This window comes from Passer montanus, unplaced genomic scaffold (assembly GCF_014805655.1).
Source record: "Passer montanus isolate IOZ18808 unplaced genomic scaffold, ASM1480565v1 scaffold1, whole genome shotgun sequence".
In the NCBI taxonomy this organism is placed as follows: domain Eukaryota; kingdom Metazoa; phylum Chordata; class Aves; order Passeriformes; family Passeridae; genus Passer; species Passer montanus.
The window spans coordinates 16,319,939-16,346,826 of record NW_024356504.1 but is presented as its reverse complement, the minus strand read 5'-3'; the positions used below and the strand labels follow the sequence as shown (position 1 = coordinate 16,346,826).

The 26,888-nt window shown below is 42.7% G+C and overlaps 1 protein-coding gene across 2 annotated transcripts; it reads right to left on the bottom strand.

Moving 5' to 3' along the window:
* Window positions 1-1,220: 1,220 nt before the first annotated feature.
* On the bottom strand, window positions 1,221-13,337 carry TMEM177 (transmembrane protein 177). Of its 2 annotated transcripts, none has more exons than XM_039701871.1 (3): window positions 13,220-13,337; window positions 3,461-3,629; window positions 1,221-2,355 (listed from the first exon to the last, which is right to left on the bottom strand). In XM_039701871.1, exon 3 carries the CDS (start codon window positions 2,339-2,341, stop codon window positions 1,391-1,393), a length of 951 nt encoding a protein of 316 aa, XP_039557805.1. In that variant the 5' UTR covers window positions 2,342-2,355; window positions 3,461-3,629; window positions 13,220-13,337; the 3' UTR covers window positions 1,221-1,390. The 2 variants fall into 2 exon arrangements, with proteins under 2 accessions (XP_039557805.1, XP_039557799.1); XM_039701865.1 differs by lacking the exon at window positions 13,220-13,337 and adding an exon at window positions 5,284-5,540.
* Window positions 13,338-26,888: the final 13,551 nt, after the last annotated feature.

Here is a 26,888-nt window from a genome sequence, read left to right as displayed (position 1 = left end):
TGATGAGGACAAGGGCAAGCAATAGGTGATGTTTCAGAAGCACATGGCACAGATTACTTCAGCAGAAACTCAAACATCTCACACACATGGCTTCAGCAATGGAAAGCAACAGCAGTGCTTCAGCAGCCAGAATATCAACTTTATGCCACCGATGTGATTCAAAAGGGAAACAGAACTCAGTAATGCTTTGAGCAAACACAGGTGTGACAGTTCTTATTGAAGCAGATGAAGAAAGGACAAAACCAGGACAGAGAGGACACAAAGCACATCTCTGAGAGGACACAAAATAATAGAAGTTGCTGGTGAGAATGATGACAGAGATGAGAACTACTCTGACATCACCAGGAAGAGCTCCTGGAACAGCAACAGAAACATAGGAAAGAAGGAACCACAACCTTGAAAATCAAGGTGAGGCTGCAGTGGAAAGCTTACTGCCCATGCACTAAAGACTTCTCCAGAAGATTAGTAATCCTGGGCAAAGCTTGGCCTGGCAGACAAAATCTTCGTGAGCCAGTTGGCTACAGTGTCCTTTGGCAACTCTGCATCAAAGACCTCACCAGTTTCTGCACTAAGTGCCAGACTTATGTCTCATACCTTGCCTTCACTGACATAACGGGTGGCATACATGTATTTTTAAATGAAACAAAAAAACTATACCAAAGCAAGCAGAAAAACCTTTTCTCAACATGCTTATCCCACTTGTGAGAAAACCACCAACCCAGGACAGTTATCTTACATACTACCACTCCTGGAGAACATTCACGGCAATGCTGCAGTCACCATGTGCTAGAGAGAGCAGAACTAGATTTAAGCAAATTATGCAGGTTCTGGCAATAATCTGTCTGTACTGATAGCAACTGCAGCATAACTAATGTCTCCTACTGAAGAATGATGATTGCAGCATAAGAATATACACAGCACAAGAATTTACACAGAACAGAAACACTCTCTGTCTTGATATTTATGTGACCACAGAATACAGACTGCCCGTTTTTTAAAATATCTATGTTGTTCCATAGGAGAAACAGCAAACACCCCAGTTTAAATTATAATGATCCCAAAACTCTCCACTGGACTTGCCCCTCCCAATTTGCCAGACCAAAACAGCAGGAAGGCAAAGTAGCACAGCACAACTTCCAGATCAGTGTCTGAAAAGTTTCCCTTCTCAGCAGTCTTGTGATTTGAGATGCACACAGAACTGAGCACTTTGGAAGCAAGTCTTTAATATTTTAAGAGAGAATTCTTTATTCAAGAAATGTACAATAACTCTTCCTGAACTATATGCAAAAATAAACCCCAAAATTCTATTGAAGATACAGAAGAAAAAAAAAAAAAAAGGAAAAAAGCAGCACAGTGGTGTTCCAAGATACATAATTCACAAGTTTAAAATTCAAGCACTCCTATCAGATGCCTGGAGCTCTCTTAAAATATTAAGAATCAAAGTTCTCCGGTAAGTGTACGGGGTATACTTTATTCTGAACCAGTGCCTTGGTAAAAGGTTACCACTCGGGGCATACATTTTCATCCCTTGTTTGCCCATCAGACCACGAAAAATCCTGTTGCGGGACAAGATTTTATCATAAAATTCAAGGCCACCACTGGCATAGTCCTTGGAAAGCCTGGCTGCCTTCGAGTCAGCCCTGCAGTCCAGGTGATAGGTGATGGCATCAGAAGAGACATAGTAGCAGAGCAGTCCTCCCATGGCAGTGACAAGGTTACAGAGGCCGCGGAGGATCACAGGGCCCGTGGATAACCCCAGCAGCAGCTTTAGAGCTCTCCCACAGACAAACGTCCCAGCCAAGCAAGTCGGAGCCACAACTGCACTTGCTAAAGGGCTGCCATTCCGCAAGTACGCAATTTCTCTGGCAATGGCAAACTTCTGAGCTTTAAGGGAAAATGTGAGAGCTTCCTGCAAAGCCACGCCTTCACTGCTCTCCCAGTCCACTTCCTTGCCATTTATTACAACAACATGGTTGACTATTCCTTTTTTATCCTCAGCTGTGCTATCAAAGTTAGGTGGGATGCCCACCAAACAGCCTTCGGGCAGCCAGGGAATTCCAGCGCTCACAGGGTGGAAGCCAGAAGCTGCAAAGGCTCTGTAGGAGCCAGTGGACTTCACACCAGTATCTTCAAGGACATCCTGAAACACACCACAGAGCTTCTCTGAAAGCTCAGCTGGCTGCCCCTCTGACCAGCACTCGTGCAAGAGTTTGAATGTCTGCTCAGGAAACACATGATAGGAAAGGTTAGTGCCCAGCAGTCCCATGCAAGAAACGGCCAACACAGTGATCTTGTGCTTCTTTAACCACACAGATGCCTTCCGCAGGAACCACACTGCCATAGTCAAATCCTAACCTGTTCATAACACAAAATCAGGAATTAAAGTATGCATAGACAGGTTTGCCATCTCTCTAGCAGTAAAAACCCCAAACAACTAAAGCAGAAAGCATGAGAAGAAGCAGAGCACAATAACCAAAGAAACCATTTTTTACATTAATAAAACACAAAACATCTTTACAGAGGAAGAGGTACGCAATAATTTTTGGGCCTTGCAACCCAGGATGATTGATATGAAGAATTAATTCTCCCTTTCCTCCAGTAAATCAATTCACCGCAATAAAGACAATACTAAAGCCACCACACTTCCTCCTCCCCCAGCAATCAATACCCATCCTGGATTTACCCAACAGACTTGTCTAGTCCTTGCTAGCACAATCCACTCCTGCCTTCCACTATACAGTCTATAGGTATTGAGGTCAGAAGGAGCCAATAATTAGATCAGTCTAGGCCAATCTCCTCTACAGCACAGCTGCAAAAATTTTAATCAGTAACCTGAATACTAAATTCAATAAGCTGAGTTGGACTACAACTTTCAAGACAGGATCACATTTTGATTTGAAAAATTTCAGGAGACAGAATTTTCCTTTAGGAGTTTGTTCTGATGGATAGTCAAGCTCAGTATTAAAAAAAAAAACCCAAACAACAAAAAACCAACCAACTGAAAACCAACAAGAAACAGTATGTGTTTTTCCCTACATTTTCCCCCCTTTTCTTTCAGATTTCAACTTCCAGGCAGTGATTCTAGCTTACTCAGTAAAAAGCTATTTTCAGAAAGCAGCATGGTTTCAGTAAGTACTTTTAAAAATTTGACTTTGAAATAATTTCTCTGACAAATACTATGCTCAATCTAGAGCAGAAACTGGAACATAAATTGTCTCAGGGCCTACGACTATGTTATGACTCTTTAAATAAGCAAATAAACTTAAAAACTTTAAAACCTGCCAACTCATTCAGTTCAAGAGTCATGCTTCCCTTGGGAAGCATCAGTTCTTTTTATGATCCAAGCCACATGACACGCTCTGCCCAGGAAAGCTCAAAATTCTTTTAAAAATATTCTACTGGCTACAGAATTCCTGCCTAGAATGATGGTACTATGAAGGTATACAAGTGAATTAGGCACCTAAATCCAGCAGAAATCAGTGAAAACTGGGCACCACTCTTTCCATTTGCAAAGTCTCTTCTCTCAGGGCTTTAACACACAACCTTCACAGAATCTTCCTGCAGCTGTTAAAGACATGAGTGTTTCCAGCTGTCCTCACAGGAAGCCGAGGTGGCAGAAGGGAATTGAGCTGTAATACAACAACCAAAGTTTTAGTGTGGAGTATCATCAAAGGTGGGTCTCAGCTATGCTGCTGGGCTCTGCATGGCAGCAGCTGAAGCAGGGACACATGCTCTCCTTCCACATGTGCTGAACAAGAACTTCTCACAGAGGGGTAGAGTGGACAGCTGGGGTCTGTAACATCATCAAACAGCACTACAGGACATGCCAGGATACACCAGTCATGATCAACAGCAAATGAGTTAACCACAGGGAAACAAAAAGAGATTAATTTAAAGGCGGTGTTTTAATAATATGTTATTACTACTTCTTCCTATGAAGATCTTTCAGACTGTAAACTCACCAGGAGAAGAATAATCTTGTTTAATATTTATCCTGCATTGAACACACACTGAGTGCTTAATAAAAACAATGATGTATGTAATCATACAGTAATTTAATACATATTTCTTAGTGTAATAACTAGTGGCATTCTCATGTTCTGCTGAAGACAGAGGTGGGGAGTTTTTTTGACAATATTATTTAAGAAAAAACACATTAAAGAGCTAAGACCTTGGATGAAACCAAATTTCAGGAGAAAAATCTCCCTGATAATAGAAATAAAACCAAAAAATGGTAATACTTAAAATCAAATGACCATTTTTATGACCAAGTTTATGACCTCTTTGCAAATCTGGTAGTCTAGATCTGATTAAAAAGGTCATGTCATTTACAGTGCAGGGGGAAGCACTTTCAAGGGGACGATTGTAGGGAGCCTATCACTTGATCCTCATGCGAAGCTGAGGCATGGACTTTACAGGTTTCTCCTGTCAGAAAACGCCCTCTCACTGGAGCTGGCTAACATAGTTTTAAGATTAGAAATGCTGTAAAGAAAAAATTCCCTCTTCAGCTTACAGCCACACCCGTGTGGGGAAGGACAGACCACACTGAAAACTCCACTCTTCTGTCTTGCATTATGTAATGAAAATTCTTTCCTTGCATCATCAAATGTGATTGTGCACATCGAATGCAGAAGTAAGCAGGAAATGTCAGAGTATTTGTTTTCTCATAATAGTCAATACTCAGGAAAATAAAAAGAAAACTGCCCACAATACATTTTAGCATTCATGCTTTCAAACCCTCCCCAGGGGTCAGTGCAGATGCTCAGCTCCTGCAGACATCCCACTGCAACCCGAACCGTGCACGGCATCTTTATTTTTATTCATAAACTTTCTGCAATTTATGTATGAGGAAAGCGACCGGAAGCTGCAAGGCAATTTATATGGCCCATATCCTGCAAATTTAATTGTTCGGTAACCATGAATCCACCACGCTTACACGGCGGCCTCCCCCACACGCTGAAATACTTTCTATCTCTGTGTTGTCACAGGCACTTAATTCTCACTAAACTCGGGGATTTTCTACTGAACAGCTAAAGTTCAGATCGGGGATATCTGGGCAGGTTTCGTCATAACACGTGTGTGTTACTGAATTTATTGCTTTAAAAATCGAAAGTAGTCGAGGGGAAAGCCCAGCTTAAAGCACGATCAATCAGGCGGGCCAGACCCGCCTCCAGGGTCACGAAATTAAAAGCACAGAAGAGGATGGTGGCAGAAATCCATAACCCCGGGGCCTCGCTGCGGGAACCGCCCGGCCCCCCCGCTCCGCGGCCGCCCAGCACCTACCGCGGGTCCCGGGCCGAGGCGGGGCTGCGGGCGGAAGGGGCGGCCGGGGGCGGGCGGCGGCGCCATGGCGGGCGGGGCTCGCTTCCTTCAGAGCGGCCGTGTGGCTCTAGTGACACAGCCCGGGGCTGGCATGGGGCGAACGGACCGAGGGGAAGATTCGACCCGCTGAGCCTGACCTCGGGGAACGGACCGAGGGGAAGATCCGACCCGCTGCCCCTGCAGGCGAAGAGCAAGAGACGCCCGCCCCTGCCCCTCAAAGGACAGCCGCCGCATGAGGCGGGGACTGCCGCTCCCTGCCCGCGTCACGACTTCATTCTGTGCTCTAACTCCCAGCGTTCTTCCTGCAAAATGCTTTACATCTGTATGATTAATTCAGCTCTCTCCACTGCAGGGCAGGAATGCTTGCCGCTAAGGCAGCAAGTGGCAGAGCTGGCATCCGTCGTGTAGCATTTGTTTTATCTGCCATTCCTAATGGGAAAGTAACATATGCAGGGATTTTTTTTGTTTAATTTGCTTTACAGTTATTGTTTGCTGAAAGCAGATGGCCAGTGTGGTTTCTCAGTAAGCCCGTGTGGATTTGGTCTGGAGCCTGGGCACTCCGAAGGCCCTGGAAAGCCGTGAAGTGCAGAGGAGATGGGTGGCAGAGCAGCGCCCTTTGGAAGCGCTGGCACCCGAGGGCACAGCTCTGGGAAGTCCAGCCTTGCCCTGGGATGTGCCATCCTTGCAAAGCCAGAGGACAGAATAGCTTTTGGCCAGATTAGGGTTTTATTTGGGTAGGGGATAGGAAAAGATTGGGTTTACATCATGGGAAGTTTGCATGGATGCAGGATGATTGTTTTAAAGTGTCCCTTCACACCAGGCAGTCATAAGATAATAATTTTTCACTAACCAAATGGAAATTATGCTGGGTGAGAAGCAACAGAATAGAAATAAAAGCAAGCTGTTCTTACTTTCTACTTGTGATTAATTTTGACAGGTCTTGCTTTCTTTGCAGCAGCCCCTGATGGAAGCATTTCTTACCAGTAAAGGTTTAGTTCCCAGACATTTTAGCATGACACTCGAGTTCACATTGACAGGATTAAGATCACAAACTGGCTAGTTAGGAGTTCTCATTAAAGTTCATGGGGATTTTTAGGATATTCATGAAAGTAACCTAATGAAGAAATTTATCCTGTGTTTTTCCCCACTAGATTATCTGATTTTTAGAAATGCGTGTACTAAACAGGCCTGGCTAGGCATAGCCTGTTGTGAACAGAAGCTGGTGATGATAACCTTGGTTTTAACTTGCAGTAAACAGGTTGCTAAGAAAACACACTCCTTCATGACAGGGCACAGTTCTACCCTTAGGTTATGGTTTTATGAAGTATGACAAGGTAGATGAATAGTTTGCTGCCACCCAAAGGGAGAAGTCAGAGAAAAGATCTCACCTTTTTCACCTGTCCCCCTCTGAGCCACTTTTTGCCAGCTCTGTCACCCATCAGACCCTCTTATGCACCACGTTTATCTCAGTATTAGCAGAAAACATAGTAACAGACAAAAAGGTATAATTTTCTGCTAGGTTATCAAGCAAAATGGGAGCATTGAAAACTCTGAAAAGTGCAAAGACTCTAACAAGGTATGAGGCGGCCAGAAAAAAAAAAACAAACCAAAAATAAAACAAAACAAAAATCCCCAACAAACAAACAACCAAAAAAACCCACAACAACAATAAACAAACAAAAACCCAACTTTACCTCCCTCTTTATATCAGCAGAGAGCTGCTACAGTCTTTGTTCTGCAGCCTCAGCATGGAGCTTCATCATCTGCCAAAATTTACAGTTTGTGAGCTGGCATTGGTATTCACACTTCATGCAGATGCACAAAGAAAATGTGTATCTAGGTGATGACAGACAACAGACTCACACTAACTGAAACACCCAGAGACTCTCAGGCTTTTAAAATCCCTCATCACACTAAGACTTACTTATCCTTGGAATACGGAGAGAAGGTTGGGTGGGTTTGTGAAATCTGACTTTGAGAAGTGCTTCTGCACCAGGTGGAGAGATCTAGAAAACAAGGATTTCTTACACTAAATCTCAAAAATCTAGCATTGCATTCTTACTATGGTTTCTCTTAAGATATTTATAATGAATATCACAGGGAAAACCAGACACCCCAGCTTTACTAATCATCACGCTGACATGGTTCTGGTTTCAAGAAGCAGCTCTTACACCAAGGAAGGTGAAGCAAGACCGAAGTGCACCCTGGTTTTGATGCACATCCAGATCGTTATAGTCATGGATCCAGGGATATGGACCGCTTCTAAATTAGCCTGCTAGGTGGTGCTGTAGGACACGCTCTGCCTGTACTCATTTAGGAATACGATCGAGCTCTCTCAATATTTTACCATGAGGCAGAGGTACCTACCATCATCATCTGCGTCTCTAACTTGCAATCTGTATGCGTGAAGCCTTGTTGCTACATTAGGAAAAAGGTTGACATTTAAATACAGAACTGAAAATAATTTTCTTTGCTTAATGATTTATGTGGTCTTGCAGTCTATTTTGCTCTTGTGATTCCCAGAGTGGAAATGTGGATGTGGTGAGTCAGTGAGTGTCCACCAGCCTAAGATATAGACATGTCTCCCCTCAACAGCTTCTTCTGTTATGGAGCCTGTTTATCTGATTTATCTGCCCTTTTATGTAAGTTTTTCCATAATTCATCCTCTAGATATGAGCTTTAACAGAGGGTAATAAGAACCTTATAATTCTGGCACTAATCTATGCAACATTGCACATCCCAAATGTCAGATGAAAGAATTGCAGGAGAGAGATTTCAAAGTCTGCAAGACACAGATAATCTGCCAGTCACCTATGGATGCAATCATGAAAACCAGGGAACTGGAGTGTGGACATGACTGGGTTTTACAGGACATGAGGACAGAGGTCTGGTGAAGAACAGAGGAAATGTTAGAGGGTGAAAAGATTCTGGAGTGAGATGTGTTGGCTGACCTGGGGGAGATCTTACTGTGAAGGAAGGGTATGACTTGTGAGCCTTCTTTTAAGTGCAGCTCCCTGGCCCACTTTCCATTATTGCTGAGTGTAGTGCTTCAGTAATGAACACACAGAAGCAGTGCAATGCTCAGGCAAAACATATGCCTAGAAAGTATCTATACTAACGTGACTTACAATGTCCTGTGCTGGAACTGCTTCCAACTCAGCAGCAAATGCATTGAAAATTGCTGTATTAAGAGACCTTTAATGTTCTTGACAGGTGCCAAAAGGTTGAGCATGTTCATACTTGAACAGTTGTCTTACTGCACTGAAGGGGAAGAAGAAGAGCTTGTGGCAAGATGGGCTTTCTAGCTGTCATTCTGAGCAAGTTGGCCATCTCCAAATTGCAGCAAATAGCACAGTGACAATGGGATTGAAGTGTACACAGTATTGAGCAAAAGCATGAAGGTGCAGCTCTTCAGATCTCAACAGTTTCTGTTGCTGGAAAGGGGAGGTAGCAGCCAATATTGATAACATATCCTTGCATGTCCCATTCCCACTGCGCCTCATAGTCCCATGTGTTCCACCCATGGAACATTCACACTCACCAGCTGATGGGGAACACAACTGCAAATTTTGCCTGTATGCCAGGATTTTGCTTTTGGCTCAGTTAGTGCAGATTAGAAACCATGTTTTCCTTTCTGTATTGGGTTTATGGACAAGGTTTGGCTGAAATGGCATTCTTATGCTTATAATCAAAGCCATGTATAAGAAGTAGTAGTAGGAAAAAGAAGTTCCCATCTCCTTGTTAGATCTCTTCTGTTGAAAAAGATTAACTATTCACAACTATTTTTTCTTATATCTGGGGTATGTGCATGCTATTAAAGATAGGTAGCTTGTGTTTCCTCTCAAGATGGGTGATGTAGACAAGGATAATAAACATTCAGAAACGCAGGCATGGGAAAAGAAGAGCGAATTCTATTTCTGGTCTCAAATCAAACCTTCAAACCCCAGTATTTATATACATAAATATAGAGAGTTAAGCAGGATTAAAAAGATGACTAATTTTGTTGTTGGTATTGGCAGGTACATAGATCACAGTAAAGCAGAGAGTCTTCAGAGGAGCTGGGAAGATATCTTCTTCCCTAAAAAAATCACAGCTTGGAACTGATCAGGGATGAAAAACTAGTGTTTTGGAAGCCATAAAGAGGCTGCAAGTCATTTGGATGGCTACACAGCTCTGGGACTGACTTTTCTTTCTGAAGTCTTTGAAGTATTGCTCTGCTGATCCAGACCTGCATAAACCTCAGACAAGCTCTCTGTGGCAGCAGACACAGAAGAGGGAAAATACGCAGGTTTTTCTCTCTTTGCTACTGCATTTTCAGATCTGGGGGCTAATTGTACAAGCTCCCTCACCTCTATCTGGATGTACCAGAAGCTGATAAAGAGTGAGCACCCTGTGAAGTAAAATAGAAAATCCTTCCCTGAAGCAGGACTCCTTTGAGTATAATCATCAAAAAATCCTTGATCTGAATGTGCTTTGCAATCTCTGCTGAGGCTAATAGACACACATCCAATTTGCTAGGGGTGACTGTAGTTGTGCTACATTGATGGTTAGACTAGATGATCTTGAAGATCTGTTCCAATCTTGCTGAATATGTGATGTCCAGGTGAACATGGGTTCTACTGGAAAATCTGGATACCTGCAGCAAAGAGCTGAGAAGCAAAACCACTTACAGAATCTGGTCAAATCAATTCATGCCAAAGTCTGTTGTTCTGCAAGTAGTCTACTCCTATTTAAAACTGCTTCAGGTGTATCCATGTTGTGCAGACAGACCCTATACCGCATTGCATTAGCTGTATTACAGACACCATTGTGATGTCATTTGGTGAAATCAAATTAAAACTGACGAACATAAGTTCTTTGTCTAGCCTGGGACGTCTTGGTAATGCATGAGCCCAGCTGTTAACCAGGACAATTGTTTACTGTCTATAACTAATACAGTTATTTTTAAGAGCTCTGGTCCTTCAATTAGCTGGCTCTCCTAAAAGGAAGGTACTATAGTGAATTAAGATGTCATATCTTCATAATACAGCTAATTAGCACCATTTCCCTTCAGAACTGGAAGAAGTGTGTCTTGGGAAGGAGAGGATGCCAATTCTTAGAGGCAATGCAATAATATTTAACAGATTGAATCATACAGTCTAACCTTGGGAATATTTGAAGTTACTGCAAAGGTAATGGTATTTGAAAGCAAGTAGAAATTGGGGCCTGTGGATGCTAAAACCAGCATACCAGCTATTCTAAAAAACCACTACATTCCACTGTAGCAACAGACCAGAGATTCCACTCTGCCTCAAGTCAGTTGAAAGGATATTCCAGTTCTAGGGAAGAGCTATCACCAGAAATAACAGAATTAGATTATGAGAAAATGCAAGATGAGTGTTAAAGTGAGATCTGTTTGGAACATTGGATTCCTTTTAATTCAATCTGTTTAAGACTTGTCTTATTCAGTGTTATTACCAAAGCACATCTTTTCTGTCTAGGAAAAGGAGACTCATGCTGATCATAGTAACAAAGGACACATTCTGTTAATGCACTAATAATTTTCTTTGGCACTAGAAATCCAGCATTCTCTTTATGTTACCCTACAGATTGCCAGTTTGCCCAGTGCTTTGCTGGGGAGCTGAGACTCAGGCCCAACCTGTTGAGTTTCTAATTCAAAGATACCAGCCTACAGTCTTTTTACCCACTCTCAAAGTGGCATCTATTTTTTTTTTTTCCTCAGTCAGAGGTCTTACTTTAAAATACTTAAGAAAAGGTCATCATGAGAGGATGGGATCACGTATAGCTGTAACACACAGCTTTTTTCTTGGACAGCATGTGTAACAGGAGAAAAATAACAGCTTCTGAGTGGGAGCTGATCAAGTCTTACACAGAGTGTGTGAAGCAGAGAGCAGCTACAGTAAACCAAAGCTGTTCTCCATAAACCAGGTGAAATCTGTCTGCTTTGGCACTGTGGTATGTCAGTGTGTAGGAGGGAAGAGGTCATCTGATCCCACACTTTCTTCTTGGGAAAACGTGTTCGGCCACTAACAGTCCATATTTCTATTGCATCAGTCACTTAAGGATCTTCCAGTACTTTAAGAAACTTTTTGAGCTGTTCTTCAGACTGCACAGATCTCTGAGACTGCACATATTGCAGCTTTATATATGACTGGATCAACTCATGTGTTTTGAGGAGATCCTCTATCAGCTAAAAGGTCTGAAGAAAGCAGTATCACCCAGAGAGAGTTGTTCCTGTTTAAGCAGTAAATTTGTTTTGAAAGAGATAGGTTTGTTTACATGGTTTATGAACAACTCTTTAGTTAAATACTAGCTTTCCAGGTCAACAGCTTTTTCAGGATAGTTGCTAATGTGAAATCTGGATACCATAATATCAAACTCATTTATACATCTACTGCCACTCCAGTTATATATTGCTGGTGATGCCTAATGCAGTTTGGGCTACATACAATTTCCTGTAGCTGGCTTGCAGCATAAGCATCCCAATCTGTGAAGGTCAGCTCTAAAGAAAGGTGTTGTGAGTACCTACACAACTGATGTAGTTGCCACCTATAGTGACACCACAACAAATTTTTACATTGTCTTCCAAGAACTATCCAAAACTAAAATCATCCAGACCTCAGCACTGAAAAGTGAAGGACCACAGGTTCAGTGTAATTTAAAGTGATAAAGCATGTTCATAGGTATAAAACAATAACCCTTCTGAATTTTTTCACATCCTACAAATAACTCTGCATGAGGAGGAATAACCATGAAAACCCAGAGACAAACTTCAACCCAGACAGCATCCTACAAAAAGGAATGTACATTGGTTTGCAGAAACCAGTTTTGTTTCAGAGCCTGTTGTTTGTATCAGTGATGTTACATTCTCTTCAAGCCTTCTAATGATTTATTAATAAAACCCAAAGTAGAAACCATTGTTTTTCCCCAACTGAAGGTATTCTCCACTTTAAAATATAAACAAGGGACTGAGAAAGTAGACTATCGTGAGGATAAAATACCAGGTGCAGATAAACAAGTATGAAACTCTATGACAAAATATGCAAGGCAGGGACCTGTGATTGTTGGACCACACCTGCAAGAGGCTATTAGCACTGAAGTTTACATTTGTATGTCACAAGGGAAGACACAGGGACAACCCATAATCCACATTCTGAAACACAAATTGGTAAATGCCAAGAATACTTCTGGTGAGTGCAAGCCAATCTCCCTGCTAATCTGGAGCTGATAACAGCAACTGATTACACAATTGCATCTGGAGACCCACATGGGATTCGACAAACTGGAGAGTCAATCAGAAAGGTGGAAGCTGCATTGGAAGGAGCAGTCCACATTACCCATAAAAACAAAGGAAAACTTAACATATAACACGATAACTACTTACTGGATAGCTTATCATAGAAAATTTAGTGTTAAAAACAAAGTCAGGAGCAGCCATATCAAGTGCTACAGATAGCCAAAGTGGTTTACAGAGAGCAACTTCACAGATGAGAGATAACATCTGAGAACCAGGTGAGAAGGAGTCATGGTGTCCACAGCTCAAAAACAGAAAAGAATTTTAATAAATGTATCTATTTCTGTCACGTGATTTACTCATTCAAACATTCAAGAAACTCAGGTTTAGGAGAATTTGCAAAACAGCACTGTAACCAGCAAGAGCTGACTATAGCTTACAGATCCCTCTGACACCATGAATTTCTGCACACTGATGTCAACATTCCATCCAGTTACAGGACAGGAAGACTGTTCCTGAGTACTCTTGGAGACCATTCATGTACTTGTTTTTGCTCCATGCAAAGGAGGAACTAGAATGAACAGTTCACTTGGAAATGCACACACAGACAGAAAGCATAGTGCAGACAAAAAAAAAAATTAAAATGAAAAAAGATTAACAAACCTGTTTGTTCTCCAAGCCTATCCTCAGGAGCAGTGTGAAAAGCTTCATTTGCAGAACAACCAGCAACATGGGGAGAAAAAGACCCCTAAATATAAAAACCAAACAAAACCACTCTTTCTTCCAAAACAGACTTAATTCACTAGCAACTTCTTTCTCCCCCTTTAATGTACCCCAGGTTAATTGATTCATCTCATGATCCAGGCCACCTGAATCTTGTTTCCTTTCTAACCTGCAAATTTACAAACATTAAGGACCATTTCTAAAGATGTGAGCAGTACTAGTTAGCTATTTTACACAAAAATTAAAATCTCAGTTGTGTGTATAATATTGTTAGTATTGGGAAAAGTCTAATAAAAACTCTAAGCCTAAAAAAACCCTGTTCTGATAATGACCAGAAGGACAATGTAGTCCTGGCAGACGTTTTAGCCAAAAATACCCTTTGCCTGAAAGGTTCAACCTGCCCCTTTCATCTTTTATTTGGCCACTATATATCTTGCTTTACTCTGTAAAGCTGTCTATGGTACAAAATGTGGGCTATGTGCAATCTGAAATAAAGCTGCTTATTGCACAGAGGATGCCAAAATTATTAGCTCTGAATTTTAATGAGGAGAAGCTTGATTTCTATGCCACTGGGATTGCAGGAAGTAAGATAATACGCATGAAAACAGGGCAGGGGAAAATAAATGGAGTAACCAACTTTGTGTGTATTAGAGTTAATCCATTTAAATGGCTGTAACAAAACCTGCCTGCAGGTTTCTGTTTTTCAGAGACTACATATTTAAGCTCTAGCAATCTGCATTCCCAAGTTACTCTAGGTCCAGAAAAAAGAAATAACAGAATCAGGGTTTGTTAGGGGGAAGTTTGCTGCATTCGGGTCATTGAAGAATCAATCTGTCTGGCCAAATTGTGCCAGATGGACAGCACAACATTTGAGCACTCATGGTACTACTCTTTATCGTGCCAAAGTACCTCAGGAGTGACCTAGAGAGCCTCTTTCTCCAGCATGAAAATCCGTGCTGAGCCCCTGCTGTCCACAAACTCTGTTTAACATCTCTTTGTAAGCTTTGTTTTGATTCCATATGCTAGTAGTCAGTCTGTGACTAAATGACTATTGGCAAAGATATTGAACTAAAACCTAAAGAAATGGAAACTTTCATTTGGACTCTGGTGGGCTTTGGATCAAGCATAAAAAGTGCTCTAAAGCAAACAAAGTTAAATTTCAGGTTTCCCACCCTGTCTAGTCTCTTGTAATCAGAGGTGCCAGTCAGGGTTGTTCAGCTGCTAGGTGCTATCAAATGCTATCTCAAACCAAGGTAATTATAAGAGATTTTCAGAAAAGCAGCAGAGAAAAATGAGTGCATTTTTGTTGACATAATCACTTCTGGATGAAAAACACACAGCTCAATTCACAATCTTTCCCAGGAGGTCACTAGGGCTGCATGTGCTCTTCAGTGGTTTAACCTGGGGTTTACTCTCTTTTTCTAAGTAGAAGAGTGATCTGCTTACACTTGTCCAAGAGATTTTTTTCTTTTGAAAAACAGACTGTCTTCAATCCTTCCTTATGCTGGTCTTGAATTAATACTAGTTTAAAGTAGCTGGGGACTTCATGCAACAACCATGTGCTCAGAGCCCTGAACGCTTTGTAGATGATGTTGGACACAAGACTCCAAAAAGTCAGCATGCCAAGTAAGATCACCATGGGGGGAAGCACAAATAATAGGATTATTGGTTATTGTTGCATTATTATGGATGAGAATGGTTTCAAAACTCATCCCAAATTCCATCTCCATTTCCTCTGCTTGAGGAACATCTGTTCAAGGGGAAATGCCTTACAATGATTTAAAAAGTTCTCCCACTTTATTCATCCTTAATGCACATATGGCTACCTCACTACTCCAACTGGCTCCTGGCATTTTACCTGTGCCCTGCACCAGTGGCTTCTTCCCTGCAGCAACTTCTGTTTGGCTCTGTACCACTCATGTCCATTTCCATCAGCTGCCAGCCAGCCCTGGGCACCACTGTTCCAAAAACAGGCAGCAGTTGCAAAGGTCATTCTTACCTTCCACCTCCTGGAGGGTTTCACATGGCACTGCTGGAAAAAGCACCAGCAGCTCAGGTAATCCTTGGCACATTTCCCTGTGCTTTATGGTCCAGGCAACAGGAAAAGATGTCCCTGCACTTCCCAGCTAGTGAGTGAGAGGTATTTGTCTGCTTTGGCATGGGCATTGAGTGGTGCATGTGATGAGGGAGTGGAGGGGATCACAAGTGGACAGAAAACAGCATGGCTTAGCCCTGTCAGTTCTCCAGGGGTGGTTTCATATTGTCATCCCCAGTGGCAGCACCTTATGCACTGAAAGAATTAAGGTATTTTGAGGAGTCCACAAGGTTTTCTATCTGATAATTATTCTTAGGAGAAAGACTTAAGCTTGGTACCAGAGAATCCCCTGATGGCACGGAGGGAGAAAGGGGCAGCTGACAGAATACCCATCTCTTGCTATTTTTCAATCACCAAATCTGAATCTGATCCAGTTCCCTGTGAAGGGCTGTTGGACAGGCACTCTTGACTAATTTTCACTCACCTCTTCCCAAGTGACCTTCTCCTTCCAAAGAGGATGAGGAAATCATCTGTCTCAGCTGCACTCTCTGGAAATATCTTTTGCAAACTTTAATTTATCTTCATTGAAATGAATTGTTTTTATTTGAATTTAGCTTCAAACTTGGCTGACTGGGAAGAGATTCACTGTAGTGCACAACAAACATTGTATCCTGTGACTCTTCCATCTTTTAATATCTGCACAATAGCAGGACCTGGAAGGCAGAAACACTGAATCATCTTGGTCCAGGAGTGTCACTTTCTTCTCTAAGAGCAGCCTGCGGCGTCACACATATCATGTAAGAAGTGAGCCCATTCTTGAGTGCACAGATCACACAACATGGCTCATTTAACTTGCAAGCTCAGTGCTTCATAAATGATACTTTCCTCCAGGGGCTGTTGCAGGAAGACATCAGAGCAGAGAGCTATGTTCCGGGCCTCTGTTTTCTAAAGCTTTGTGCTAACACAGAAAGTCTCCTCTCCTCCCAAGTACAACAATAGCTCACTATAAATCTGTTTACGGTTTTGTACCCCTTCAGATTTTATGGGAAATACCTCTGTTTGACACATGATGGTAAATGGTTTCTAGGGAATACTTCTGATTTTGCACAGTACTCTGGGAGTCATTATCTTTACTCTGGGATAATGAAGAGCTTTCTCTGGGAAGTCAAAAGAACTCAGGTTTATATTAGATATAAGGAAGAAATTCTTCACTGTGAGGGTGGTGAGGCACTGGAACAGGTTGCCCAGAGAGGCTGTGGATCCATCCATAGAAGTATTCAAGGCTGGGTTGGAAGGGGGCTCTGAGCAGCCTGGTCTAGTAGAAGGTGGAGGGGTTGGAAAGAGATGATGATCTTTAAGGTCTCTTTCAACCCAAACCATTCAATGATTCTGTGATCAGAGACTTAATTCAAGAACTAGTATTGAAAGCATTGGAATAGCATATTAGAGATCCTAAAAATGCCCTCTGGGTTTAAGAGAGCAAAACATCAACACATTCTGTCTAAACAGAATTGTACAATTAATTTAAATTAGCTGTATGGGTCATGAATAAGTCAAAAATTAAAACCCCCTCCTCCTGATGCCATCCTGCTGCTCTGTGTTACTGTTCCTTGCTTGCACAGTGCACCTGCATAGCTGAGAGCAGGTAATGTTATCCACTTTGAAGGACATTCAGTAACTATGTGTAGGAGCAGAGTTGAACACAGGCATGAAGCCCCAGTTCTGTTTGTTTTGTGATGGCACTGTACATTTTAATGACAAATTCTGAAGCAGAGAGTGCTGTGTTCTCTCACAGAAGTCACAACATCATGCTTTTGTACGTACTTTCCTGGAAAGTCTAATTGTTATTTGGGGAAAGTCCCGGGAGCAGCAGATCCTAGAAACTGCCATGCTGGGAGTTGCTTGTGAAACACCACGGTGCTTCTGACCTGTGGTGTCTGTCCCCTTAGCTCCTCCAGCCTACTGCCCTCCAAGGGAAGGACTGACACAAAAATGTGGTTTTGAGGAGCATACCTGGCAGTGCACACTGTGCACATCCCACTTTGATTGCCACCATCCCAAAAGATTCTTGATCCTGAAAAATGTGCATTCCTATAACCTGAGTAGTGCACACAGGATGATGTGCTCTGTCTCTAGTATGGAGGATCAGGACAATTCTGCTGTCATCTTGGCCTTAAATTTGGATCCTTCTGGGCTTCTTTAAGTACCTTTTGGGTGTTACCTGAAAAATAACTGAACTGGACTTAGCTCTCATGAAAACATTTGAGAAACTGTATACCCCTTAAGTGTATCTCTCTCTGATTAAAAATTTCCCAGCTTCATCAAGAGTCTAAGAAAAGAGTAGAGATAATTTTTTAATAGAGAAGGATTCTGCAGTTCTGATAAAATAGCAGGTAAACATTGCAAAGAGAGAACAAAGTGACCTCCCTTCTGTTTTTCCTTGCAGCTTAGAGAGTAACATGCCTCATTCCACTTGCTGCTGAGAACCTCCCTCATGGACTAGCCGCTTGATCACACCACATCCCACATGCACAAAATCTTCTCACAGCACTGACAGAGGAGGAGGAGGAGAAACACATCCAGCATTTCTTTACCATCCTATTTCCAATCCCAAATTAATCCTGTCTGGACATCCCAACGACTAATCAGATTTTTTGACTCAGCTTTAACAAAACCTCGAGTGGATGAGTGTCCACTCCATTAATCCTCTGCTTGATCTCCCAGTGCACAGTCCTTATAAGCAAGAAGGGGCAGGCACACTTTGAAGGCATTAAGCTACAAGCCGTTTGCAAACAGATTTTCTCTCTTCCCCTAAACAGACAAGTGCTGAGGGCTGCTCAGCATCCCAATTCAGGATAATTATAGTGACCTCCCAGCTGTCACTGACAGAAGCGCGGGAAGGCGGATTATGCACATGGAGTCCTCTGCAGCTAAAGCTACCATATGTGCAGGTTTCACTGGGCATGTTTCACAAAGCCAACTTTCTCCAGGCTGAAAAAATACTTTGGCCATTTGTCCTGAACTCGTTTGTGGCTGGAACCCCTCCCAGGCTGGCTGACATTTGGACTGGATCCATGAAGCACGCTCAAATCCCCTGCATATGCTGGCTTCAGATATGCTGGAATCACCATGTTTGTGCTGCCCATCTGCTGGAGCTGAGCCTGAGGGGCCTTGAAAAGTCAAAGAGAAAGGGAGCTTAAACCTTAGTGATGACAATTTTCATAAAGAGAGGGAAGTGAGAGCTCTCTCCTGCCTGCAGCTCCTGCAGGCAGCTCCCGGCATGGGCAGGAGTGATTTGGGGCAAGAGGTAGAGCCTGAGCTCTTTGACAGGAGGTTGTTTCTCCATACAGGAGCTATGTCGTGCATCACTGCTGTGAGGAGTGCTTGTGCCTGCACAGACTCTCTGCACAGCTGCTGCTGTGCTGAATGCCCCATGTGAGGGCCTGGCAGCCACAAAGATCTCGTGAACCACAGTTTATTACAGCATCAGCTACATCTTGACTAGAAAATGCCTTCTGCAATACACTGCCTGTAGCTCAGCTACAGATTCAAGAAGGTTTTTGACTGTAACTCTTGGGGTTTAAAAGGCCAACTGTATTCTTTCACTTCCAGAGATTCATAGATGTCCTGCAGACATCTTACCATAAAATGAAATGACCTCCCCCTGTCATGTCTGCATTGAAAGATTCAGGTTGGTGAGTCTCAACTGGTTTAATTCACCGGGAACTTTTTGAATGCTGAGCCTGAAGAAATATTTGCTTAAGCTTTTATTAAAAAAATAAACCTATGCCAAGGAAACTGAGAAGAAAACAAACAATTAGAACATGCAGAGCTTGACTTTTTCCCTCCAGTGAAACAGCACAGACATTTTAATAATTAAGCAGCTTCATAATGTTTGTAGAGGGAAACAAAAGTTTATTGCTTTTGCTATTTCTATAAAGGCACAGGGCAAAGTGTAGGGGCTTGCAGAGGAGAAGACTTAGGGAAGGAAAAAAGTGATGGTGCTGCAAGGTGAAAGAACAAATCTCTAAATCCCTAGGTAATATTTACAGTACTGCAGTGGGAATTCAGTTAAGGAACATGTGAGTCAGGGTTTGGGGCCTCATTTGGTAAACCAGTATTTTTGCACATGAGGAACTTGAGTGAGTATGTGGTTTAAAGGAGATTCTTTAGGCCTAGCCCAATGAAAATTGGGTTGTGCAATTCTGACTCATATTTCAGGATCACTCATGCTCTAATTTAAACCAATGGGAATTTTTTATTGACTTGAATTAGAACAAGATTAAGCTTTTATTCCATTGTGATTCCTTCAGAGAATGTGGGACTAAGGTAAAATTAGCTGATTGTCACTAGAAGTATCAAAATCAAGTGATTACATCTTCTCCCTTCCTCAGAAAACATATGAATTGGGAGAAACACATTTATTTAATTTCTTTAGACAGATGTACCCTTGAATTAAACTCCCTCAAAGTTAGGAAGATTATTCTGCTTTTGTATCTATGCAAGAGAAAGGCAGAGTTGATTCAAGACATACAAAGCTAAGATATTTAAACTCTGCCGTTCCTACACAGTGCTGAAATTGATACAGTATGCCTGGAATTGATTTTTCCTTGGATGCTTGCGGACAGATCTCAGAGATGTGTTGGTGCCTGCTCTGTAAATGAAGAAATGTCTGTAAGTTTACAGATACCTGGTTTGTACTTGCAGCATTTGGGAACAAAGAGAGGGAAAGAAATCAGAAGCATAAGCAGCAGATAATATGAAAAGCAGGAAAAACACACAGTAGCAACTGACAATTGCAAAGCAAATATAAGAGCCTGCTCCTAAAGGGTAGGAAACCACACTGCTCGACATCAAATTGACTGAAATAATGCACAGCATGGTTGGGGAAGTTGAAGGAAATAAATCAGCTAGATCCCAAGAGAGACTGGTAATGGTGGAAATTTAAAATTTTTCTAGTTTTGTTTTTCTGATATAATTTCAAGGTTTTGGTTGTTGTTTTTTTTGTTGTTGTTGTTTGTTTGTTTTCTGTTTGTTTTTTTTTTTTTTAATACAGTATGATAGAGCAGCTACTGCTGAAATAATTATTTCATTTCCAGCAAAAGAGATGAGAGATCTCAACAAATCACATTTCAGATACAGAACTGCTTTACCTGTGTCCTCATTCCTGCACTGACTTTCTTGTACTTCTGTAAAGGATTTGTCTTGTCTGGGGGCACTGAGCACAGAGCTCCTGGGGCAGGGCCAGGTGTGGAAGTGCTGGTGGACATCTGTCTTGTGACTTAGTGCCACTGAATGCAGTTGTCAGTGGGCACAGTGGGAAAAGTTGAGCTGAGTCCTTAGATCCTCTCATATCTCTGTGATTCATTCTCTGCTTGGCAGAGGAAGTTCCTATGTGCACATTCTGGTCTGGAAATAGACATACTTTATTGTAGAGTAGGAAGCATGGGACTAAACCCTAATTTAGTAGCAACATAGGACTAAACCCTAATTTAATTGAAGTTTGATCTGCCTTTCTTCCATCCAAAACATACAAAATTACATCAAATTACTTTTTTTTTTTTTTTTTAGTGGTGGTAGTGGTAATTATTTTTAAAGTCCAGGCTTCACTGTGTGTGCATTAGTATTTTATAGTGTAGTATAAGAGGAACTCTTACTTGCTTGGCAAGAGTAATTGAATCTCTGTGACATGCTACATTACAGTTTCCCAGAAGCAAATCCACTTAAAAAAATTTGAGGGCATAACCACAGGAAAGAGTTAAATTAGCACACCTGAATGTGGTGAAGCACCTGTAGGTGGAGGCTCGAACTCAGACAAATTTCTTGGACAGGCTTTGCTGCCAGAGAAATCCTGATGGGAAACCATCCCCTCAGTAGCAGAAGAGCCTTGTCACAGGGGCAATGAACTTTGTGCTGTGAAACATGATGAGGTGACAAAGCTGTAGGGAAACACAGATGTGCTTGCCTTGCAGCCTCAGTAAGTGAGATCCTGCTTTGACTGTAGTGCCAGATGTCAAAGCAATGGTGAATTACCAACCCAAGCTAATGTGGGGGGTGGGGGGGAAGTGTGGAGTGCTGGCATGTAAGCATCATATAAAATGCACTTGCTCTGTAAAGGATAGGTCCCCAAAGGTCCACAGCAAATGCATGTACCTGCTTGGACAACATGGTCTGTGCAAGGATGCACACGCTGTTCAGACACTTCATCTCATAGGAGGGGACCTGCAGTGAAAGAGCGTTTGGAGTATTTCTGTTGTAAGCATAGAAACACCTTTGGGATTGGAGTGAACAGAGGTGGTAAATGAGGGTTGCTCACAATGTTCCTGGTGTTTATGCTTCTCTGGGGTAGGAAAATGAGGAAAGAGTTGCTACTGGTGACAGGGGAGGAAAGTGGAGGAATAGAAACCCAGATGAACACACTCACTTGTTTGTGGTCCCATCAATGATCTGTGGAAGTAACAGAGATTATAGCCCACATTAGGAGGATGCCCTCTCAACTAAAATATTAAATAGGGTGGGAAGAAAGCCGTGCACAGAGACATCAAAGCCTGAGCGATGAAACCACAGACATATTGTTCCTGTGGATTCATGTACAGAGAGTTCCAGCACGGACCCTCCTAGATCTAGGAAGGGTCATCTCCATCCCAGCCTTCCCTTCATCCTGTACAGCAAGCTGAGGTCCTGAATAGCATTTGTTTTCTGCCCTTATTTAATGAAATATGTGGGCACTACATAACATTTCAGATTCTATTTTCCTCCCCTATCAGTTGGTTTTAATTTGGGTGATACAGCTGACAGTGATAGGACTGCGAGAAGAAGGATGTGGGTGACAGTGTTGTTGCATAAGACTGTTTTCAAATGGTAACATGGCTAAAAATTGAGCAGTCTGGTGTTTTGTATTGCCAGTTATAAAAGGAACCATCAAATCTCTGCCAATGAGGAGCACTACAAGGTGTTGAAATTGACCATGTTTTTATCATCACAAATATATATATATATATATATATATATATATATAAAGTAGCCACTCTAAGAGTGACTTTTGGTTGTTTAATTTAGATATCAGCATAGTTTTTACATAGGGGAGGGTTGAGTTAATTATTAAAGCAGGTTCCCTTGCTGCATGTTCACCTTAGCAGAGAGATTATTGCAAAAATATTGGAGAAAAATTTTGAAGCCTGACCACCACCCTATTTTTCATGCCCTAATTATCTGGTAAAAAATTCTACTTTCCACTGAGTCAGTCTTTGCTGAGATTAGTGGAAATGCTTTTGGTTTACAGTGAGATACGAATTATCCAGAACGTGCCCCGAGGACAGAGAGTGAATGCTATTTAATATCATTAAAAAATAAGAAAGAGAAGCTCAAATAGCTTTTGTCAGTGGCGTAATACTGTTCCCAAAGAGTTGTGACATCTCTGTATTTCCCAGGGCTACAAAGGCACAGTGTTTTTATATTTTGTCCTTCAACTCCCCTTCCCCACTAACAACCTTTTTTTCTGGGTTATAATAGCTCCATATCCACTTCAAATTAGTTGAGACCTACTGGAAGGCAAAACACTCAGTAGGGACATGGAGTCTTTAAAGCTCCTCCTTCATCAGCAATCTATGGTTCCTGGCAGTGCAGGGGTTAACCTGAGGCCAGGGAAAGTGCTGGGAAGAGACAAAGTGGGGAAGCCTTGAATGCCTGGAAAAGCCACAGCGCAGAGAAGAGGAAAGCAGCAGCAGTGTGGGCAGGGTAAGGGTGCCTCACCACGAAGCAGCAGTACCAGCCCTGAGTGAGAGCAGCTCTGACAGAGCCCTGATAGCTCTGAACCCCTGGGCATCCAAGTGTTACCAGCCTTCTGCAAGAAACAGTGAGGAATTCAAGCACAGACACAAGGCTTCCCATTTCAGTACCAGTTGCTGGGACATGCTTACTCCTTTCAACCAAATGGCAAATGAGAGAATAAGAAATCTGAATGTCGTGGCTAAAAGAGAAACACCAATTCCTAGAAAAGTTCCCAAGATTTTTCTATTATCATTTGCTTGCGTCTGCTCCCCTCATAAATTGGGTAACAGCTGAGCAATTGGGGAAGAGAATGGAAACTTAGATTACACAGAAATTTGCCTTGAGGACTCTGATTTGAGATGTACTTTAACCCAACCTTTCCCCTTACTTCATTTGCTTTCCCTGGTTCATTTAAGCACGTTGCCTTACCAATGCAGTCAGAACAAGGGACTTGCAGTGGGTTGAGAGGCTCCTGTTTTTTCCCTCTTTTGGAAATATCTCAGAGCAACCATCTGTCAGTTCCCACCAGCCTGGAGAGCTGTTCTGAGAGCAGACACACACAGCATCTCCCTGCTCAGCACTGGCACTGTGAGAGGAGGGGATGAGGGAAGCGTTGTGCAGGGCTTGGGAGTAGAGCTGAGGGTTGCAGCTGGTGTGAGAGCTTTTTGCTGAAGTGAAAACCCACCAAATGGCTTTTCTCTTCCACATGCACCTGAAATGGCTTGTCTCCTACAGTCAATAAGTAGAGATTTCATTTATGCTTTCTGTGAAGAAGGGGAGGGTGGTATGGCTGTCTGACAGCCACCTGTGCAGATTTGGTGAGATCCCCAGGGTTGGTTGGAAAGCCTCTCAAGTGAGCAGCGTGCTGTAGGAAAGGGGCTGGTGGTGGCTGCCTCAGTGGTGAACTGACAAGAGATGAGAATCACAGGTTAATGATTTCTTGCATCTTAATGGGTTTTAGGAGAAAGTTTGCCAGAAAAATGGATAAATAACAGCAAAAAGCCGGTACCAAAGCCAATAAGCACTAAAACATGATGAGTTTCTGCTGTGTTTATGAGGCACATGACCAGTGAGTCTGCTGTGCAGGAGTGAATGCCACTGCTGCACATGAAATGTCAGAAAACAAGTCCTTTAGCCGTTTATGCAAGTATTTGTTCTAGAGGAGTTGTTGTAGTTATTCACTCAGGAAATGGAAACCTATCTTGCATTTTCTCTCTATCCCATAAAACTGCTTTTGAAGAGTTTGTAGCAATATGCTAATGGAATACAATACTTCCAAAATTTGGTTACCAATAATTTACCAACAGCTTTACCTAATGCCAACAACAGGTTGGACATAAAAAACCCTAATGTTTTATATTTCAAACATTCCCCCCTAAAGCTTTAGCCAAACTCTAGACTCCAAAGATTACACTAAGCCTTTATGCATTTTCCTTTCTGCCTGGAAGGTGATACCCATTTCCCTCCTTGGCTTCACATTCCCTGCTCCAACTGCTGTGTGAACAAATACAGACTACAGCCGCTCATTTAACACATTCCAAGTCCTGCATCCAGACTAACAAAATTATCCTGAATTATCTTTGGCTCTAGGCTGCAAACAGTCAGCTGGTGCTGGCTACCACTTGCTGGTGCTTTCAATCTAGGGCTTGCACAGGTAAAGTCAGAGTGGATATTGCTGTGCCCAGCTGCTATAGATGCCACAACTCAAGCCCAGATAGCTTTTTTTCCAGTAGGAGCTGAGAATACACATGTATTTTATGTGGCAATATGGCTGCATATGGTCAGAGGCTCTAGGTTAATGCAATTTTTAAATCACTTTCTTTTTAGTGAAACTTTAATGCTGTGGAAATCCATGGAGGAAATAGAGTAAAAAATGATAGTAGATACAAGAAAAGCTCACTGATGTTTGATCTGTGTCTTGTACCCTTTGGAAGCAGGTATATTTATTTGCAGCACAATCTCAGCTCCACTGAAGTCAGCAGGAGGTGTGCCACCATCTTCAGAGGCAGCAGGCTGTGCCTGGGAGGGCTGATGGGCTGAGCACGCTGCCCTCCCCTGCTGCAGAACGAGCCACTAATGCGTGCCCTGGGCTGCTTGCTGTGCTAAACACATTTATCTGAACCATGGCAGCAGAAGAAGCAGTTTTAGTGATTAACCCCCTTTTACTGCTATAAAACTGATCAAGCTGCTTCTTTTTATTTACTAGTGGAGTCTGTTTTAAATTCCCAGATGCTCCGTTGAAGTGGGGGAAGGTAAGTTTTGCACGTTTAAAATGGAGTATTGTATTCATTTAGGGAACAGGAGGGGAAGGGAGCAGCAAGTGATCCTTTCCCTGCCTGAAGACTGACAGCCTGGCAGCCTCCAAAACAGAAAAGCCTTTGTTTGCTCCTTCATGGCCACAGTGCCCACAGCTGTCAGGTCCAGTGCTCCCATACTGGCCAGCTCCTAATATTAGGAAGAACCACTGTATCCACACTGTCAGGGACAAGCTGAGCAGATCCATCAAAGCAGAGCACAGAGACGAGGCAACAGGTCAGGCTGTTGAAATCAGGCAGCTGAATTCTTGAGATGGGAGACCCATCTCAAGAAAATCCAGGAAGCTGTTCAATACATCTATAAGGCCGTGGAACAAATTTTCATGGGAAATAACGATTTAGGAAAGCTCTCAGGTGTTATGGAGGATGGTTGGAAGGTACTGCTTCTCTTTGAAGTGGGTTAGCAGCACTGAACATGCACTTTAAAGATCCTTTAATATCTGAAACTCTAACAGAACTCACTTCCAACTGTCCTTTGCTCTCTGGTGGACATGAACAGCTGCTCCCTCCAGCAAACTGTGTAGATGGAAGGAGAGGTTGGGAGGTGAGGAAGTCCTAAACCATGTGTCTTATGTTTGTGTGAAAAAGTCCCAAGAGGTGCCAAGCTGAGTTATCCCTGCTACACTGACCAACAAGAAGCAGAGCTCTTCACGTTTCAATAATAAGAGGCCCTTAAAGCAAAACACATCCTATCCTCTGGATTTCTAGCAAGAGCAGTTCAGATGAGCACCCATGGGAATTCACAGCTCCCTTAGGGCCCACAGAGCCCACCTTCCCCCTGCTTTGTAGCCCAGAACAACACTGGTGACTCCTCTTGGCTGTAGGTGGTGGCCTGCTGGAGGGGTTAAAGCTCTTTCCCCAGCTCTGGCCCAAGCAGAACCTTGAGCCAGCATCTAAACAAAAGAGCTTTGCCTACAGCTCCCCTCAGCCAACTCCAAACTGCAGCTTACACAAACAGTCCCTGGCAGCGACTCGAGCAGCGCCGCTCCGGGCACGCAACCAGGACCTGCCCTGTGCCTTGCCAGCTGCCAGCTCAGCTAGTTGTGGAGTCCCCCTGCTTGCTCCTCACGTTTTCTAAAACACAGGGCACTTCTCCTGCTTCCTTTACCCCCTAGGAACCACGTTAAATGTCTATAGAAATTTCAGTGAGACTTAACTTGTCAGAGCTGCCCCCTGCACTTGCTGCCCCTCAAGCATTCACCAGAGCACTTGTAGCAGCCCTGCTGCTCCTGTATTCCAGCTAGGGAACCATGTGCAAAACCAGTCTATCAAATACTGTCTTGAAAGTATTAAAGTTTTTCCCAAGATTGGGACCTTTCAGAGACACTGCAGCAAGCAAGCTGAGGGCAAAGATTTGCCTTGCAGAGGGCCAGATGGCAAGAGCTCAGGCAGTAAGGTAAGCCCTGACCACAACTGCTGGCCTAGAGCAAGCCATTTGGAGTGCTTGCTAATAAAATAAAATGAAATAAAATAAAGTGAAATAAAATAA